The sequence below is a fragment of the Heterocephalus glaber genome, unplaced genomic scaffold (assembly GCF_053883595.1).
Source record: "Heterocephalus glaber isolate CG9 unplaced genomic scaffold, H.glaber_assembly_v1.0 deba00000937, whole genome shotgun sequence".
NCBI lineage: Eukaryota > Metazoa > Chordata > Mammalia > Rodentia > Bathyergidae > Heterocephalus > Heterocephalus glaber.
In genome coordinates, this window is record NW_028258173.1 from 15669905 (window position 1) to 15689255 (window position 19351).

At 43.1% G+C, this 19351-nt stretch overlaps 1 protein-coding gene across 19 annotated transcripts in view; it reads left to right on the forward strand.

The window, feature by feature from the left end:
* The first annotated feature begins 1046 nt into the window (after window positions 1-1046).
* Window positions 1047-19351, forward strand: part of Bptf (bromodomain PHD finger transcription factor) — a 137743-nt gene continuing 119438 nt past the window's right edge. For 8 of the 19 annotated variants that reach the window (XM_087208207.1, XM_087208205.1, XM_087208209.1 and 5 more), the window contains exon 1: window positions 1047-1890. In XM_087208207.1, coding sequence (XP_087064333.1) covers window positions 1269-1890 — 622 coding nt within the window. In that variant the 5' untranslated portion in view covers window positions 1047-1268. The remainder of the gene's footprint in view (window positions 1891-19351) is intronic. The other 11 variants (XM_087208215.1, XM_087208217.1, XM_004870248.2 and 8 more) reach the window with 3 other exon arrangements.

The window sequence follows — 19351 nt, forward strand, 5'->3', positions numbered from 1 at the left end:
GATTACAGGCGTGTGCCACCAAGCCCAGTGTAATCCCTTTTTTCCCTAAAATGCTGGGATCAAACCCAGGGCCTCAAGCATCCTACCACTGAGCTCCATCTTCAGCCATTTTAATTTTGATTTCACATATATGTTCTATTCTAACTAGAGTGCAAAAAGCCATTTTTGTCCTATTATTTTTCTTTCAATTATTTTGGCTGTCACATACCTCAGTAAATATTGATATATGTTTATAAACCTTTCTCTTATCTCTAGAGCTAACCTTGGCCACTCTGGGTTGAGTCCCTCGTTTGGTGTGTGTACCTGCAATCTCGTTATCACTATTAGTCCTTGGGCCAAGCTGAGAGACTAGTCAGGTAAATAAAGTTACTTCCCGCAACGCAGAGGCTCGGAAGTGGATTTGAGGCGGGGAGGCATCTTCTCCACTGCAGAGGAGGAAGGCTGGTTCTCGCAGGAGCGCTGGCGCCCTAGGCGGGACCGTGGGGAAGGTGCGGCTGGGCGGCTGGATCCCGGAATCTGTCCGAGGCTTTCCGGGTGCGGACTCCGAGCAGCGAGCGCCCGCCGGAGTGATCCTCCTTCCCGGCCTGGCGCCCTGGGGTGTGCTCCTGGCAGTCCCCGAGAAGTGGTCCTTGGGATCAATTTCATGAGTCCCTGAAACCAAGCTTTCAAAGTTTTACATTTCTGGGGGTCCGCCTCCCCGCCTCACAGCTCATTTCCTTCTGCCGCTGCCCAGCGCCCCCATCGCTCGGGTCGCCTCTTTCCGCATCAGTTTCCCCAGGGGACCGGGGGTGACATCTGGGGACTCCCGAGCCCTCCAGTCCCAGTCGGAGACGGGGAGAGGTAGGGAGGAGGCTGGCGCCCAGCCAAGGCTTTCGCGCCCTGAAGCTCCAGTCTGGGGACCAGTGGCCCGTGACCCCGGCTCCCCGCCCCGGCTCGGTGCTCCCGCGCGCCCCCTAGCGGCCGCCTCGTGGCCTCGCTCCGTCCCAGGCTCGTCGGCGGCGCAGCTCACGTGACTGCGCTCGGGGCCTGCGGCCGCTGTCGATTCCCCCAGTCACCGAGCGAGAGGGAAGAAACAAGATGGCGGCTGAAGGCGATCCGGAGTGGGGCCCCAGCAATTCGGACTGAGCCTTCTCCCTCCACCCGCTTCCGCCGGCCGGGCCCCTCCCGCCCGGCCCCGCCGGCCTCCCCCCCGGCCCCGGCGCCCCCCACTGCCCCTGCGCCCGCCCCTCCCCCTTCGCCTTCCCTTCTCCCCCCGCCTCAGCTCCGACATGAGGGGCCGGCGGGGCAGGCCGCCCAAGCAGCCCGCGGCTCCCGCTGCGGAGCGCTGCGCCCCGGCCCCGCCGCCACCGCCGCCGCCGCCCCCCGCGTCCGGACCCATCGGGGGGCTGCGCTCGCGACACCGCGGCAGCAGCCGGGGCAGGTGGGCCGCCGCCCAGGCTGAGGTGGCGCCCAAGACGCGGCTGAGCTCGCCCAGGGGGGGCAGCAGCAGCAGAAGGAAGCCGCCGCCGCCGCCGCCGCCGCCGCCCGCCCCCCCCAGCACCAGCGCCCCGGGCCGGGGGGGGCGAGGAGGCGGGGGCGGCAGGACGGGGGGCGGGGGCGGCGGCGGCCACCTGGCCCGGACCACCCCGGCCCGCCGCCCCGTCAACAAAGTGGTGTACGATGACCACGAGAGCGAGGAGGAGGAGGAAGAGGAGGACATGGTCTCCGAAGAGGAGGAGGAGGAGGACGGCGACGCCGAGGAGACCCAGGATTCGGAGGACGACGAGGAAGATGAGATGGAGGATGACGATGACTCCGATTATCCGGAGGAGATGGAAGACGATGACGACGACGCCAGTTACTGCACGGAAAGCAGCTTCAGGAGCCACAGCACCTACAGCAGCACTCCAGGTACCCCCACCCAGCCCGGCCGCTGCAGACTCCCTCCCCACCTCCTTCCCTCCCCCTGCTCGCTCCCTCCCGAGTGCTGGGCAGCTTGCTCCCATCTCCCCCCACCCCCGCCTGCCCCCCAAACGGAAGGGAAACGCGATGGCACATCAAGTGGCAAAAACCTAGATTTACAAGAGAAAAGAGGCGCATTGTTCAAAATGGAGATTGCATTGTTGCAGTTTGCAGGCCACACGCTCGCTATGTTACTCTCCCCTTAGTCCCCTCTTTTTCCATTAAAATTTGTGTCAGTGCAGTGTGTCCACCGGGCAAGATTGAAACTTGGGCACACGCAGATCCGTGGCGTTCACTTTTTGTCCCCTTCTTTTGCTGTGGAGTTTTTGGAATGAAAGACACCTCTTGTTTTGCAAACCTCTTCGCATTTCTAATGTAGTTTCTTGTAGATTTTTATTACTGTCTGCTCCTTAAAAGGGAATTAAGGATTTAGATTGTGACCCCTGAACACACACGCACCAGGCATACTTCCCATCCACCCTTAGCTGCGTGGTTTAGAAATTGAGTTAAGGAAACAATTATTTGGTTTAGTAGGGGAGCCTTATCTAGTCCTGTGTTTATATTCTTCAAGGGCTGGTGGACGCGTGCAACTGTTGCTGGTCAATGGCTGATTAAAAAGCAAAGCAGAAAACTAAACCAAACCAAACTAAAATTGGTAACCCAATTCAAAATCGTTTTGGTTAAATCCAGAAATAAAGTACGAAACCTCAGGGACGTTCGTCCTACAATTTGATCCCTTTGCTTTGCTTGGAAAATGCAGTTTTGTGGCACCTGTTGCGGAAGATGTGTAGTTGATCAGATGAACTGTTGAAGTCACACAGAAACGTCAGTTTTACTATTGCAGAATGATCTTTTCGTTGTATTTCTGAGGAAAAAGACCTCTTTGGATTGGCAGTGAGTTTCTCCCTGGTCACTTTTCTCCTGTTTTCTCACAGAAAGTTTCTCCAAGCTGATGCTGACGTGCATTTTGTTTAAACAAAACAAAACAACACACAATTACTGCTTTATATTAAATACATAGTTGCAGTTTACTAAATTGTGAGAAAAAAATAACTTGTAGCAACAGTCTGTCAGGCTTTTCCTTTGTTTTTGTTAACCTGGTTTAAATAAATTAGAGTCTGCTCTAATTTAAGAGGATTTACTAAATAAAGTTTGTAAAGAAAGGTGAGGATCTTAAGAAAATAGTATGTGTCGTATCATTTTCAGACAGACCAGGTTAGTAAATGTGGTTAAACTCGAATGGTTTCATTTTTGGTAAATGCTAACATTCTTATTGGGAAAAGAATGTGTATTAAGCCAGATGTACACCCATTTGGATCGTCCTAACATCAAATGTGAGAAGGTAATTTCTTCTGCGTGACAATAAGAATAGTCGCTTGTTTTGGTTGTGGGGGTGTGAGGAACTGGCAGGGGAGAGTGAAGGGGGCGAATTAAGTGTCAAGTGTTTTTGTCTCGCATGCAGAAGGGACTGCACATAAGTTTTCATTTCTAGCCGATTTTGCTTTAGTACGTCTTTTATAGTAATAGGTTTTGCCTTAAATCACATGATGGCCTACTGTACTGACAGCTTGGAATTGAAACATGGGGACTGAATTACACACTTGAATGGAGGAAGATTTTTCAAGTACTAAGGCAGTTAGGGCAGGAACTTTAATTCCTACTTGAAAACCTAGCAAATAATACCTAAAATAGATGGCTGTTCGTGTACTGACTTAAATTAGAATTTGTGACTTGGTTTTCTTTAAAAAAAAACTTTAAAAAACCTTGTATATTATGTTACATCTGTGATTGACTTTGCTTTCTTTTTTTCTTTTTTTTTCTTTTGTACTGGGGATTAGACCAAGGACCTTCATACTGAGCTACATCCCTAGCTCATTTTTTTTTTTTTTTGTGGTAGTGGGGATCGAACTCAGGACCTTGCGCTTGCGGCTTGCGAGGCAGGTGGCAGAACCAAATCCCCGGGCCCTCTAGCTCATTTTTTTTTTTTTTTTTTGGTACCGGAGATCGAACTCGGGTCCTTGCGCTTGTGCAGCAGGCAGCAAAACCACTAAGCTAAATCCCCGGCCCTAGCTCATTTTTAATTTTTATTTTGACACAGAATCTCGGTAAGTTGCTAAATTGCCAAGAGGGCTCAAAGTTCCTCCTGCTTCAGCCTCCATAGTGTTGGGGTCATAGGTAAATGCCACCATACCCAGCTATTTTGCTTTTCCTAATGACACTTGCCGCTATCTTGTATGTACTTGTTATATAGCTATAGAAATGACCAACTCAGGGATAGGTATTGATTTTATACCTCTTGCAGCTCCTACAACATTTGCCAGGCAATTTGAAAGTTTGATCATTTTACGGTGGGTGTGGTAATCTAAAACTAAAAGTTAGCAGCTGGGCACGGTGGCGTATACCTGTAACCCAGCACTCCTGCAACCCAGCACTCGGGAGGTGGAGCAGGAGGATCACTGTGAGTTCAAGGCCAGCCTGAAGTGCAGAGTGAGACTCTGTCTTAAAAAAACCACAAAAAACCCTGGGCTGGGGATTTAGCTCAGTGGTTTCACTGCAAAGACTCGAGTTCGATCTCCGGTACCAAAAAAAAAAAAAACCCTAAAATTTATCCAATTAGATTTTTTTTTTTTTTTTGTGTTACCGGGGATTGAACTCGGGTCCTTGCACTTGCGCAGCAGGTGGCGAAACCACTGAGCTTAAGCCCCAGCCCTATCCAATTAGATTTTGATAGACAGTTTATTTGCCCAGTGAACGTTTCTAATAACAGTTCACTTTGTTTTGGGTTGCTTGTCAAGCATCTTCCTTTTTGCATAGGGTATAAAATTAACTTGGATGTTTTGCCTTTGAAACACATTATTTCTCAAGATTATGGTAAAATGGGTGCTACATTTATGTTCTAAACTTTTAAAATATGTCTACTTGGCATAGAATGAGTAACAGTGCATGACTATGAGTTGTGTAGGCTAAGTACTGGTTTCATTAGTTTTTGGGTTTTTCTAGGGGAGGAGTTTGTGACAGGGTCTCACTTTGTAGCTCTGGCTGGCCTTGAAGTGACTATGTAGCCCAGGATGGCCTCAAATTTGTGATAATCCTCCTGCCTCAGCCTCCTGAGGCAGGCCTTCATTAGTAGGAAGACTGTCAGTAAATGTGTGTATGATTTAAGATAACCCAAGAACAATACAAAAATACAGTTGATGGGCCGGGGAGATGCACCTGCCTGGCAAGCACAAGGTCCTGAGTTAGATCCCTGGTACCCCCCCCCCCCAAATAAGTATATTATTGGTAAATATTAATCCTGTTGTACTGTTAGTGTTACAAGAGGAATATATTTTATTGGTAATTTAGAATAATGTGATTAATTTTTGTAAGTTAGAATGTTGGTTTAAATTAAGTACTACCACATTAAATTCCTAATATAAGAAGTAACTCAGCCAGGGTTGATGGCACACCCCTGTAATCCTAGCACTCTAGGTGGCTGAGGCAGGGGGATCAGAAGTTTGAGTCCAGCCTAGGCTGGGCAAGTGACTTAGTAAGACTCTGTCTCAGAATTTTTAAATTTTTAATTTTTTTTGGTGCTTGGGATCAAACTTGGGACCTTGGGCTTGCAAGGCAGGTGGTTGAACCACTGAGCTAAATCCCTAGCCCAAAATTTAAAAAATTTTAAAAAGGGCTAGGGATGTTAATTCCCAGGAACACAAAAATAAAACAAAGAAAAAAAACCTCATTCATCCTATCTGTTGAGTACTTTGCAGGTAACATAACTTTTTTTTTGTACTGTGAATTGAACTCAGGACCTTGCACTTGCGAGGCAGGCATGGTGCGTGCCACTGAGCTAAATCCCTGGCCCCAAGTAACATAACTGTTGATGCAGAGATGTTGGTTAACATTGCTAAAGTCATAGATTTAAAAATGTTTATTCATTGGAGATTGTTTTTCATTTATAGACAAAAATTTTAAATCTACACCTAAGGTACTCATATGACAGATGTTACTGTAGGATGTCAACTTATTAATAGAAAATTGAAATGATCTCACTTCACGTAAGCATTTGACTGAATAAAGTTTTTATTTTATTTTTAAAATTTAGAGTTATTTCTGCCAATAGGCATAGTTTACCAATACATTAAGAAGGATTATATAGAGATCTGTTTTGACTAGATATTTGATAATATCTTTTTTTGTTTGTGTTTGTGTTTTGAGACAGGGTCTGGCTGTGTAGTCCAGGCTGATCTTGGACTCACTATGTGGTCCAGACTGGCCTTGAACTCATGGCAGTCCTGCCTCAGCCTCCCAAGTGCTGGGATTACAGGCATGCAGCACCACACTCAGCTTGATAAAGTTTGGATGGTGCTTGAAGTACATTTGTTAATTGAAAAAAAAATTATACTTCAAATCGAATTTTATTTTATTTTACTTTTTTACATTACTAGGGATTGAATCCTGGGCCTCATACATGGTAGGCAAGTGTTCTGGTATTTTATTTATTAATTTATTTGGATTTCTTTTCTTTTCTTTTTTTGAGACAGTCTTTCTAGGTACTATATTCTAGCCTGGCCTTGAATTTACTATGAATCTACTATGAATTTAGAATTGAATCTACTGTGTAGCCCAGGCTGACCTAGAAGTCAGTGATCCTCCTGCCTTAGCCTCCAGAGTTCTGGGATCACAGGCATGTGCTGCCACACCCAGCAGTTCTAGTGATTGAGTTTAGCTGGATTCCAGCCCTTTTTATTTTATTTTTAGACACAGTCTTATTAAGTTGTCCAGACTGGCGTCAAACTTGCCTCAACCTCCCTAGTAGTTGGGATTACCTGGCAAGAATGGTTGGTGCGTTTAACTTGTGTGAGACTTCTGAGAATTCTTACTTGGGATTTTGAAAGTTTGAATTAGAACCTCTTATGACTTCAGAAAGCAAAAACCCCTGGTGTTATCCTGGGAGACATAATGACATGTCTTGTAAGGATTATAACTGGAGATTAGTAGTGGAGATGCCACGAATAAACTATGGATTGATCTGAAACAGGATTGTGTCTGGTTTGGCAGTATTTATTCCCACCATTGTCAACCAAATATCTTTTCAGTATATGTGAGGTTCCTGACTGATAACAAGTGAGGCACAAAGCATAGAGGATATTTTATTTTATTTTATTTTTTAATTTTTTTTGGTACCAGGGATTGAACTTGGGTCCTTGTGCTTGTGCAGCAGGCAGTGAAACCACTGAGCTAAATCCCCAGCCCTGCAAGATCAGGGCCGGGGATTTAAAAGCTCAGTGGCAAGCACAAGGTCCTGAGTTTGATCCCCGGTACCGCAAAAAAAAAAAAAAAAGAAGGCAAGATCAGACCCTGTTTAGGGGATTGTTACTTCCTGGGTAAGCTTGTGGATTGGATTGTAAGAATGAATGACAGAGGGAGGGAGGGAACTAACATCCAGAATTCAGACGCTGATAGTAAATTGTTTAGCAACAGCCTTCGTATGTAAATAAGAAATGAACTGTAAAGTTTCACGGTATGCTGTGGTGGGCATTTCCTAGAGAAACAGGCTGCCGTGATTATGCTTTCCTTCCTTAATTTTTTGAGCAATTTTGAGCCAGTTCAGTGATCTTAGTCATTTTTCACTCCTGGAACATCCAAGGGATATGCTGTATTCCCATCAGTGCTGTGCACAAGTATGAAACAACCACTTAAGTTCACAGAGGTGCTGTTAAGCCACTAGTCTGGCCTTCCCTGCAAATGGTGTTTAGAGCATTACCTGGGAGATGGTCTGAGATGTTCTGCCTCTCAGATCTGTTTCATACCTGTGTAATTGGGGTACTGGAGGTCAGTCAGAAGGTCTGGAAACAGTGGGACATGATGATAGTGGTGTGCTGGGAACTTTAGCATGGCTTCTGTTCGTCAGTGGACTGGAGGAGAATGTGGTAGGTAGTAGGGTCTGGAGGGGTTTTGTACCTCTGGAAGGAAGGTGGATCTGAGGGATACTTCAGAGTTCTCCGAGTCCTCAGCCACCAGAAGTGCAGATTGAGCAGGAAGCATCACATATTCTTCTGGTAGTGTTACTGTGTGAGCTGGCTGTGGGGCACATGCCTGTAATCCCAGCACTCAGGAGGCTGAGTCAGGAGGATTCTGAATTTTGAGGCTAGTCTTGGCTTCACAGCAAGATCCTCTCTCAAACAACCAAGGTGTGTGTGGGGGTTTGTGTGTTCAGTACCAGCATGGAAGTCAAGATGATGAGAGAAATGAATGAGGTGTTTCATAACAGCACCTGAAGAGATTAAACATGAGAATTAAAAGTTAGAAGAGTCCTGTTGTCACCTCCAACCTGGCTATGTATTGAAAGGCGTATGCAGCAGGATTGGGGAGGTTAAGGTCAGGGACTGTGGCCTCTCCTGTTTGTTACATCTCCCTTTCCACACTCCTGTGATTTCCGACCCATGCAGGTGAGGATGTGCGGGTAAGGATGGTGGCAGTGCTGGGGAGTGGTAGATCTGGGTGACAGGGACAGGAACAAATTGTAGCGGATACCTTCTGCCCTCCCTGCCCCTTGGCCAGGCTCAGTGTCCCCTTGCCATGAAAGTCTTCCTGGAGTCCTCTTGTTCACCATGGTCTCTCTCCTCTTTGAATGCTTGGATACTTAGTGGTTATAATCTCAGCTTCATAATTTAGCACTATTTTAGCAGCAATCCTCCTCATCCAATTTTTTTTTTTAATGCTTTTGGTATTGTAAACTGATGAACCAGGCACACGCCTATATTCCCAGTATTTAGAGTCTGAGGCAGGATCACTACCAGTTCCAGGCCACCCTGGGCTACATAGTGAGTTCAAGGCCATCTTGAACTACATGGTGAGACCAAGTCAATAAATAGATAAACAAATAAACAAATGTAATTAATTTTTTAAATAAAAGTTTTAGTGAGAAGATATTTACACGTTTAAAAATTTACCTTTTTAAAATATATAGTTTTGGTAGTTTTTAGTATATTCACAGAGTTTTACAATCATTAACACCACCCAATTGTAGAACATTTTTATCTCCAAAAAGAATGCCATACAACTGGGCATTGTGGCACATGCCTATAATCTCAGGAGGCTGAGGCAGGAAGATGAAAAGTTTAAGCCTAAGGTGGGCAGCATAATGAGTTAGTGAGATTCTGTCTCAAAATTTAAAAAAATTTAAAAATGGCCAGGGATGTAGCTCAGTGCAAAGGCCCTGGGTTCAACCCCTCCCTCCATGCCGTACTTATAACAGTTGCTCCCTTTTCGTCCCTCTTCCATCTCTTCAGTCACTACTTTCATTCTTTGTTATTTTGCCTCTTCTGAACATTTCTTTAAAATGAAGTCATATAATGTGTGGCTTCTTTCATTTATTGTGTTTTCATATTTATGTGTATTATAGCATATATCAGTACTGTGTTTGATTTTTTGTTTTTGTTTTTGGAGTGTTTATTTTGAGACAGGATCTCTTTGTGTTGCCCAGGCTGGCCTTAAATTTGAAGTGATCTTCCTGCCTCAGCTTTCTCAGTGCTGAGATTACAGGCCTGAGCTACCAGGCACTGTTCTCTTATTTGATTAATACGCCATTTTGTGTTTATAAACAGCACATTCAGTTTATCTCATCAGGTCCTAGACATTGAATTGCTTCAATGGCCATTACAAGTAATGCTGTGGCCATTACAAGTATTGCCCCCCCCCCCCCATCAAACTCATGACCTTGCACTTTCGAGGCAGGCAGTGGAACCATTGAGCTAAATCCTCGGCCCTATCTGCATATTTTTACATATTTTTAATTGGGATCATATTAAACTTTTACTTAATAGATGGTAGAATATTTTTCTGTATAAGTTTATCAGAGTAGTACATGCATGTAGGTAAAATAAAGTAGTATTAAATTAAAGTAGTTTATAGTGAACAGAACAAAAGCAATTCCCTGCTGTATTTCTCACCTGAGATCTCTCCAGGGGTGGTGGCTTTCAACTCTGATAGCTATTTTGTTTTGTTTTGTTCCCTGGCATTTATCACAGTATTTAAAAAATAATGTGCTTATTTTTTTTGTATGGATTTTAGATACTTCTTGCCTTCCTTATGGTAGGTGAGGCTTTAGTTCTACTGTAGTTCCCCTCACCCCCTCCGTACCCTTCCATTATTGGGATAGCATGATTGGATAAAGTGGGTAAATCATGAGGGACTGATGACACTGGTGTGACAGTTAAATCTAGTGACATGAGTATGGTTGTGGTTTTTTAGTAACCATATTCCTGGGTTATTGTCTTATTTTTTCATTGCTTAATGTTCTGTATTAGCCCTGTTTACTATTAAGTCTGTAAAATATTTTACTGTTTATTATTTCTCAAACTGTCAAATGTAGTAATTATGTGAATTTTTTGTACTTATTGATCTCCCTTCTGTAGACCTCAGTATTCCTGCTGGTTGTTTTGTTTTGTTTTGTTTTTTTGTGGTACTGGAGATTGAACCCAGGGTCTCTCTGATGTTATGCAAGCACTTTATCACTGAGCTCTACACCCCTAGCCCTATTTTTTATTTTGAGACAGTTCTTGTTAAGTTGCTAGGGTGCTCTAGAACTTTTTTTTTTGTACCAGGGATCAAACTCAGGACTTTGTGCTTGTGAGGCAGGTGGCGGAACCACTGCACTATATCCCCAGCCCTGGCCTAGAACTTTTGATCCTCCTGCTTCAGCTTCCTGAATAACTGGAATTACAGGCATATGCCACTTCACCCAGCTAGTATTTCTGCTTTTGCATGAACTGGTTGATCTGTGGGTCTGTTGAACATTGCACTGGGATTTCGTTTTGCTGCTTTCCCATTTGATTCACATCTCTGGGATTGTGCATTTTTCTTGGTTTACTTCCCTTTTTCAGGTCAACTTGTAGTTGCTTCCTAAGAATGGCTGCAGGAAAAGTAAACTTTTATCATTAAATATCTGCAAAATTTCTTTTTGAGTGTTAATACTTGGTGGATAGTTTGGCTGGGTATTGAATCCTAAGTTAAAAAAAATCAATTGCTCTTGAGGGATTTGCTTTATTGTACTCTGACATTTTATGTTAGAATTCTAGGGCTGTCAATTATTCTTTCATTTCTCAAAACAGCACCAGTACCACCCCACTACCCACCTCCAAATCCCAATCTCTCTCCCTTTCCCTCACTCCCTCATTAAAGGGGTTAACCGCTTTTCATATAGTGTTATGGTGATTTCATATCCCATGATGTGGGTCTTTTTTCAAAGGTTTGTTTTTGTTTTGTTTTGTTTTGTTTTTGGTACCAGGGATCAAACTTGGGACCTTGAGCTTGTGAGGCAGGCGCCAGAACCACTGAGCTAAATCCCCTGCCCAATGTGGGTCTTTTTTAATATTCATTGTGATGGGTGCTTGGGGGGCCTTTTGGATGTGGAGACTAATATCCTATTTTTGTTATTTGATAATTTTCTTCCCCAAATTTCTTCAGTTTTCTTAAATGTTGGATCTTGTAGACTGGTCTTAAATTTCTGATTTTATTCCATTCATTCATTCATTCATTCATTTATTTATTTATATTTTTTTCAGTACTGGCTATTGAACCCAGGCCTGTTGAATGCTAGGCAACTGTTCTACCAATGAGCTATGTCCCTGGTGTATATTTATTTTATTTTGAGACAAAGTGTTGCTAAATTGTCCAGGTTGTCCTGGAATTTGGAATCCTTCTGCCTTGGCTTCCCAAGTACCTGGGATTACAGATGTGTAGCACCATGCCAGGGCAACAGTTTTCATTTGCTTGTTCTTCAGAACTGATTGTTTGAAAACTGTCTTTGCATTTGATGGGTTGAAAGTTCTGTTAGGAACTGGGCATGACGGCACACGCCTGTAATCCTAGTACTTGGAAGGCAGAGGCAGGAGGATCATAGCAAATTTGAGGCCAGCCTGAACTACATAGTGAGATCCTGTCTCAAAAACAAAACCAAACCAACAAAAAGTTCTGTTAGAATCTATTTCTTTAACTGCTTCATTGATTTGTTCATTTATTAAAAACAAAAAAACCAAACCTACTGAGCACATGTTCCAGATGCTGTCTTGGATATAGCAGTGAATACCACCGGCTGTGGCCCCTGCTCTGATGAAGCTGCTTAGGCAGCAGGGCAGGCAGCCATTGTCTCAGCAAGAAAAGTGTTTAAAGTACACAAATAAATATAATCTCTCATTCAGGGGTTAGAGAAGGCTTCCCTGAAGAAGTGACAGTTAAGCTTGAAGTTAGAGTGACCAGGTAAAGGGAGGGTGAAGAGTCTAAACCCTAGGATCAGCACATGCCATGGACTAGGGGGGAACCATGATGGGTTTTAAATAGCAAGTAACGTGATCAGATTTGTGTTCTTGAAAAAATCTCTGTGGCTGTATAATAGAGATTAGATTGTGATGGAGTAAGAATGTATCAAAGGAGTTAGCTTGTTGAAGTAGATAAGTGGCAGATCTAGTACTCAGTATCAGTGGAAATGGATAGGAATAATTCAGAAAATAATTTATGAGTTAAATGACTCAGTAATAGACTGGATAGGCTGGGGTAAGGTGAGGAGGAGAAAAATAGGCCAAGGAGGAATTGCTTCTAAATCTTTTTTTTTTTGGTACCGGGGATCGAACTCTGGTCCTTGTGCTTTCGAAGCAGGCAGCAGAACCACTGAGCTAAATCCCCGGCCCTTTTCCAAATCTTATTTATCTTTTCTTTATTTTTTCTCTTTATCTTGAATTTGATTTTCAAGTGAGACTGAATTCTTTTTCCTTTCAAAATAGGGTCTCACTATTTCAGGCTAGCCTTGAACTGACTATAGTCCAGATTGTCCTGGAACTCATGGGGATCCTCCTGCCTCAGCCTCCCTAGTCCTGGGATTACATTCGTGTACCACCATACCGTCAAGACTGAATTCTTGGTATAATTCTCACACACTGTACACAGTTATTCTCTGCTGTGATGACTGACTCCTAGTCACTCATCCATCACTTTTTGCTTGCCTTGTCATCATTTGTCTTGATCCCAGGAGGGGCTTTATGCCCCACTACCCCCAAACCTGTGACCTTGTATGTTTATGTTGCTTAATTTCCAATTATTTCAGGATTATATAGGCATGTGTTATTGATTTATTTGCTTTCATTATGTTCAAATAGCATACTTTTTGTGGTCCTTGCGCACGCGCACGCGCGCACGCATGTGTGTGTGTGTGTGTGTGTGTGTGTGTGTGTGTGTGTGTGTGTTTAGTACTGGGGATTGAAGCTACAGCCATATCCCTGAGCTACATTCCCAGCCCATTTTATTTTATTTTCTACTTTAAGGTAGGGTCTTGCTAAATTGCTAAATCACCCAGATTGGGCTTGAATTTGCCATTCTGTTCAACCTCCCAGAGTACTAGGATTATCAGTATGCACAACTATTCCTGACTATGACCATAATTATGTAGAACCTTTTTTTTTTTATGTAGAACTTTTTTTTTCCCCAGTGCGGGGGATCAAACTCAGGACTTTGCGCTTCTGAGGCAGGCACGGTGCCACTGAGCTAAATCCCCAGTCCTGTTTGTTTGGTGTTTTGTTTTGTTTTGGTACGGGGGATAAAACTTGGGTCCTTGCATTTGCGCAGCAGGCCGTGAAACCACTGAGCTAAATCCCCTGCCCTTGTTTGGTTTTTTGAGACAGGATCTCACTATGTCGTTCAGGCTGGCTTTGAACTCACCATGCAGTCCAGGCTAGCCTCAAACTCTTGGTGATCCTCCTACCTCAGCCTACTGAGTTCTGGGAGTACTGGCATGAGCCATCACTCCCAGCTGTAAAACATTTTTAGAGGTTTGTTTTGCATCTTGCAGTATTGTCAGTCTGGGTAAATGTTCCATATACACTTGAAAAGACAGTTATTCTGGTGTTGGGTGAATTATTCCATAAATACTTTTTATTTTTTGGGGGGGGGGAGACAGAGTCTTGCTGTGTAGCCCAGGCTGTCCTCAAACCCTCAATCCTTCTGCCTCAGCCTCCTGAATGCTGGATTACAGGTGTGCACAACCATGCCTGGCTCTATCATTACATCTTTATTTGTTAAGACATTAGAGTGAAGTAGGCTATTAATTACCTGTTACTGCCTTCATTTGAACCTACTTGAGGGCAGGAAGGGTCTCATTCAATCTCCTTCTCTTTAGTGCCTGGTTCAGTCTTTTTTTTTTCTCCCAGCTCCCCTTCCCTCAATCTTTTGTATGTAGTAGGCAGCACAAGGTAATTATTAAACTGAGTCAAAGAGAGCCTCTGAACTCTTTTCCCCTTACTTCTCTACTTCTCCCGTCTTCAATATGATACCATTAGCCACATGTGGCTATTTAAGTTTAACTTAATTAGAATGAAGTAAGATTAAACCTGAAGGTCCTCAGGGAGCATTGTAAGTGCTCAGTAACAGCATGTACAGCGTGAGTCATTTCATATATCAGAAAATTCTCTTGGACTGACTGACTGCTGTGGTAGTCAGTTGATCTCTGTTACACCAGTGAGAAATGATCTAACATCTCTTTTTATCCCCCCTGCCTTTTTTTGTCCCAAATCTCATGGTGCCTGGATCACCTCAGCAGGCTGACCAAGGGTCTCTGTCATCAAGACTGTTGGCCAGCATTATTTGTTTATATCTGCATCAAGATTTGTTTATTCCTTCATTAAGACTTGGGGTCATGTTTGACATACCTATACATTATTTGTTGTTCTTGGTGGTAGGGGGAAGAACCAGTTAACACTTAATGTTAAAAAATCTGCCATGGTCCTGATAAAATTAAGCTAGAGGAGGTAGATATATAATCTTGAAAGGAAATTCAGACTTTGTTGAGAAATTTAATTTGATAGCTTGGGGAATTCTTTGTATGTGTGCGGATGTGTGTAGTTTTTCTGAGACAGGATTTCACTATGTAGCCCAGGCTGGTCTTGAACTTCTGGTGATCCTCCTGCTTCAGCTTTTTTTTTTTTTTTGGTACCGGGGATCAAACTCGGGTCCTTGTGCTTGCGCAGCAGGCAGTGAAACCACTGAGCTAAATCCCCTGGCCCTTCCTGCTTCAGCTTCTTAAGGGCTGAGATTACAGATGAGCGCTACCACACCTGGCTAGAGAATTCTTTTGTTGTACAAGTTTAGAAGTTAGTATGTAAACTGAATTATGACATACTAGTGTCTCCCAGTGCCTGGGGTTTGCCTTATATGAATACCTCTTTCTTAGCAGTTATAACCAAATTATCAGTTTTCATTGAAAAGATAGCCCCTTTTTTGATGGAATTCTTTTGTGACCTAAGTGGTTAAGTTGCAACTGGTGAACCTTCTGAGAGTTGCAGCTGGTGAACCTGCTAAGAGTTAATGTTTAGACTCCTTTCTACTCATGGATATGTTCCGTAATTCACACACTTGGAATACAGCCTGGCCAAGTGATTCATATTGAATGGCACTGTTCAGTAGGTGCAGTTTCTATATTTTACTAGGAATGTGGCTTCCTGCTTGATTGCAGTATGTTCACATTGCCTCCTTTGAGGTCTGTTTATAGTGTATTCTATTTATGGAACTTAAAAAGTATTTCAGAAATGCACATATTAATCAGTGTGGAATTTCACTTTCTTTTTTCCTTTCTAATGCTTGCACAACTGGTACAGAGAGTCTGCAGAAATAGTCCAACATTTAAAATAGCTAATAAAATTGTAACCCCTCCTATCAGTTCGGTTTTCCCTGTTCTAGACATCAAAATTATTTCATACACTTCTTGAAAAAGTCTTAGTCTTTTGAAATAGATTTTGTGTTTTTGTTTGTTTGTTTGTTTTGGTACTGGGGATTGAACTGGGTTCTTGTGCTTGCGCAGCAGGCTGCGAAACCACTGAGCTAAATCCCTGGCCCTGAAATAGATTTTGTTTTGATTTTCTTTTTTTTCTTTTGAGACAGGGTCTTACTATGTAGTTCTGGCCTTGAAGTCACTTTGTAGCCCAGGCTGGCCTTGAAGTCATGCCAGTCTTCCTGCCTGAGACTCCAAGTGCTGGGATTACAGGCGTGCCACCACGCCTGGCTTGTTTTGAGACAAGGTCTTGTTGTGTAGTTCAGGCTCCCCTTGAACTCTCTTTGTTAGCCTACACTGGCCTCAAATTTGAGGCTATCCTCCTGCCTCAGCCTCCTGAGTGCTGGGATTATAGGCATTTATTTAACACCACATCTAGCCCAGAAGCCTTAGTCTTTTCTTCACCTACAACCATACTCTTGTTTTCAAAGTATTACGTAAATAATACAGAATTTAAAAGTGGTTTTACTATTGTTTCAGATACATTTTTAAAAAATTTTTATTTTTATTTTTTTTGTTTCAGATACATTTTTGAGTCGTGATTTTTTCCAGTGAAAGGTCTTAAATTTCTGATGCTTTGTAAACTTGTAAGGTTGCCGCGTTCTGAGTATCTTGTTCTAAACTGCCTTAATACTTGAGTTGTGAGTCTGTTCTGTGTCTCAGGAGACTAACATTGGAGGTTATTTGTGGCATTTGGTCACAGGGTTTTTAAATATATGGTGAAGACATGCTGTTCCCTTTTCCTCCTTTAATATGTAACTGCATTTACAATTAATATGTATTGACTTTAAAAAACTAGCTACAAGGGCTGGGGATTTAGCTCACTGGTTCTGCCACCTGCCTGGCAAGCCAAGGTCCTGAGTTCGATCCCCGGTACCAAAAAAAGAAAAAAACTAGGTACAAGAGCCTGGCATGGTGCTATTGCATGCTTGTAACCCCAGCACTTGGGATGCTGAGGCAAAAGGATCACTCTGAGTTCGAGGCCACCCTGGACTACATAGTGAGATCCTTGTCTCAAAAAACAAACACTAGCTACATTGAGATTTCAGTCCCTTTTTGCTTTTGCAGATGTGCTGTCCTCAGGGTGTTTAAGGGTGTATCTTTAGCCACTTAACACTGGCATTTCTCTGTTGGGTAGATTCCCAGGGGCTGGAGGAGATTATTAGGTTACTGTGTGTGCCCTCTAAAAGGCAGGGCCAGGTTATGCTCCCATAACCTGTTTTAAACTTTTATGTAAAGGTCCAGATAGTAAATAATTTAGACTTGCAGTACCTGTTGCAGTTTAACCATTGTAGCACAAAAGCAAACATGAACATTATTACATGAAAGAGAATGGCTGTTCAAATAAAACTTTATGGGTATTGCAGTTTGAATTTCACCTAATTTTCTTTTTTTTTTGGTTCCAGGGATTGAGCTCGGGACCTTGTGCTTGCAAGGCAGGCGGCGGAACCACTGAGCTAAATCCCCAGCCCCTCACCAAACTTTCATATGACTATTATGCTTTTGGTCAATTTTCCACTCATTTGACTGTCATATTTCAAACAGGTGGTGAGCCGACCATAGTTTGCTTATCTCTAGTCTAACTATCTCAGTGTTACAAAGATTTCTTTTCCTCCTCCTTTTTCTTTGTTGTATTACTTGTTTTTCGTGGTGCTGGGGATAGACCAAGGGCCTTTGCATGAACTACATCTCCAGTCCTTTTTTTTTTGTGGTACCAGGGATCGAACTCAGGACCTTTCCCTTGTGAGGCAGACGAGGTGCCACTAAGCTGCATCCGGGGCCCCTAGCACACTAGTTTTTAATATGTTGTTACATACATAAGTATTTCATTTTTGGTACTATTATAATTGGTACTTTTTTTTTGGTGCTGCAGATTGAACCCAGGGCCTCACACATGCTAGGCAAACTACCACTGAGTTTAGACCCTGTCTTAGTCACTTTCTTGTCACTGAGACAAAATACCTGACACCTACAATTTAAAAGAGGAAGGGTTTATTTTGGATCATGGTTTCAGAAGTTACAGTGCATGGTAAGAAGATCAAATGCAGAAACGGCATGCTGGAAGAGTCTGGCGTAAAAAAGCTGCTCATGTCATGGTGGACAGGAAATAAGAGAAGGGAGGGGCTGGGGAGGGAGATATAAACTTCCAGGTCATTCCCATGGTGACCCCCTGTAACCAGCCTAACCTCCTGAATTCACTGATGAGTAAACTACCCCTATGATCCATTCACCTTTCAGAACCTCCCACCCCTTTCTGAGTGGGGGACATTCTAGATCTAAACCCTAAAAGCCATTGTACTTTTAAAAAATTTTCAGATTTGCAGGTATTTGTTGTTTGTAATAGAAATATAGTTGATTCTTTTTCTTTTTCTTTTTTTTTGGTGCCAGAGATCGAACTTGGTACCTTGTGCTTGTGAGGCAGGCGGCGGAACTACTGAGCTAAATCCCCGGCCCTTACAATTGATTCTTGTATACTGAACTTTGTGAACTTGCCAAACTCAGTTTTTTTTTTTTTTGATATGTGAGACAGGGTCTTGCTATGTAGTTCAGCTTGGCCTTGAACTTGCTATCCAGCCTCAGGCTAGCCTCCAACTTAACAGCAATCCTCCTCCCTCAGCCTCCTGAATTGTGGGTTTACTGGCATGGCATGCCCAACTAAACTCACGTCTTTGTCTTTTATTTTTTTTAGATAGATTTCTTGGGATTTTCTATATAGGTAATCAAGTTGCTTGACAGAGATAGTTTTATTTCTTTCCAATCTGTATCTGGCCCTCCCTCTGCTCTGCTTCCCACATCCCTGGATTGCACTGGCTAGGATTTTTTTGTTGTTGTTGTACTGAGGTTTGAACCCAGGACCCTATATGTATTAGACAAGTGCTGTTACACTGAGCTACATCCCCAGCCCTTTTTAAATTTTTATTTTGAGAAAAGTTCTTGCTAAGTTGCCTAGGCTAGCCTTGAACTCTTTTTTGTTTGTTTGTGTTTTGAGACTGGGTCTTGCTTTGTGTAGTGCAGGCTGGTCTTGAACTCACTGTGTAGCTCAGACTGGCCTCAAACTATCAGCTGTCCAGAGTGCTTGGATTACAGGTATATGGCACCGCACCCAGCTTGGCTTTGAATTCTGGATCGACCTGCCTCAGTCTCCTGCATATTTGGGATCACAGGTATGGGCCGCTGTGCTTAGCTTGGCTAGGCTAGGACTTGTGTATATGTGCTGCCCAAGTGAGCACATAGGCTAGGACTTCTAATATGATATCGAGTAAGAGAAGTGATGAAAGCAGAAATCTTTGTTTGTTTCTGATCTTTAAATCAAACATTGTCTTTCGCTTTATGTATTATTTAGCTTTTTTGTATTTAGTTTGAAGAAATTCTCTTACAGTTTACTGATTTTTTTGAATCAGTAAGAAGTGTCAAATTTTGTTACTTTTTGGACAGCTCGTTAGATGTTGATTTTCTCCTTTTTGGTCAGTTGATAAGGTGAATTATATTAATTTTTGATGAGTGTTGAGCCAGCCTTGCATTCCAGGAGTTAAATTCCACTTGATTGTGATGAATTTTCCTTTTAATAATTCTCACACATGGCATTTTTTATGTTTATGAGACACTTAC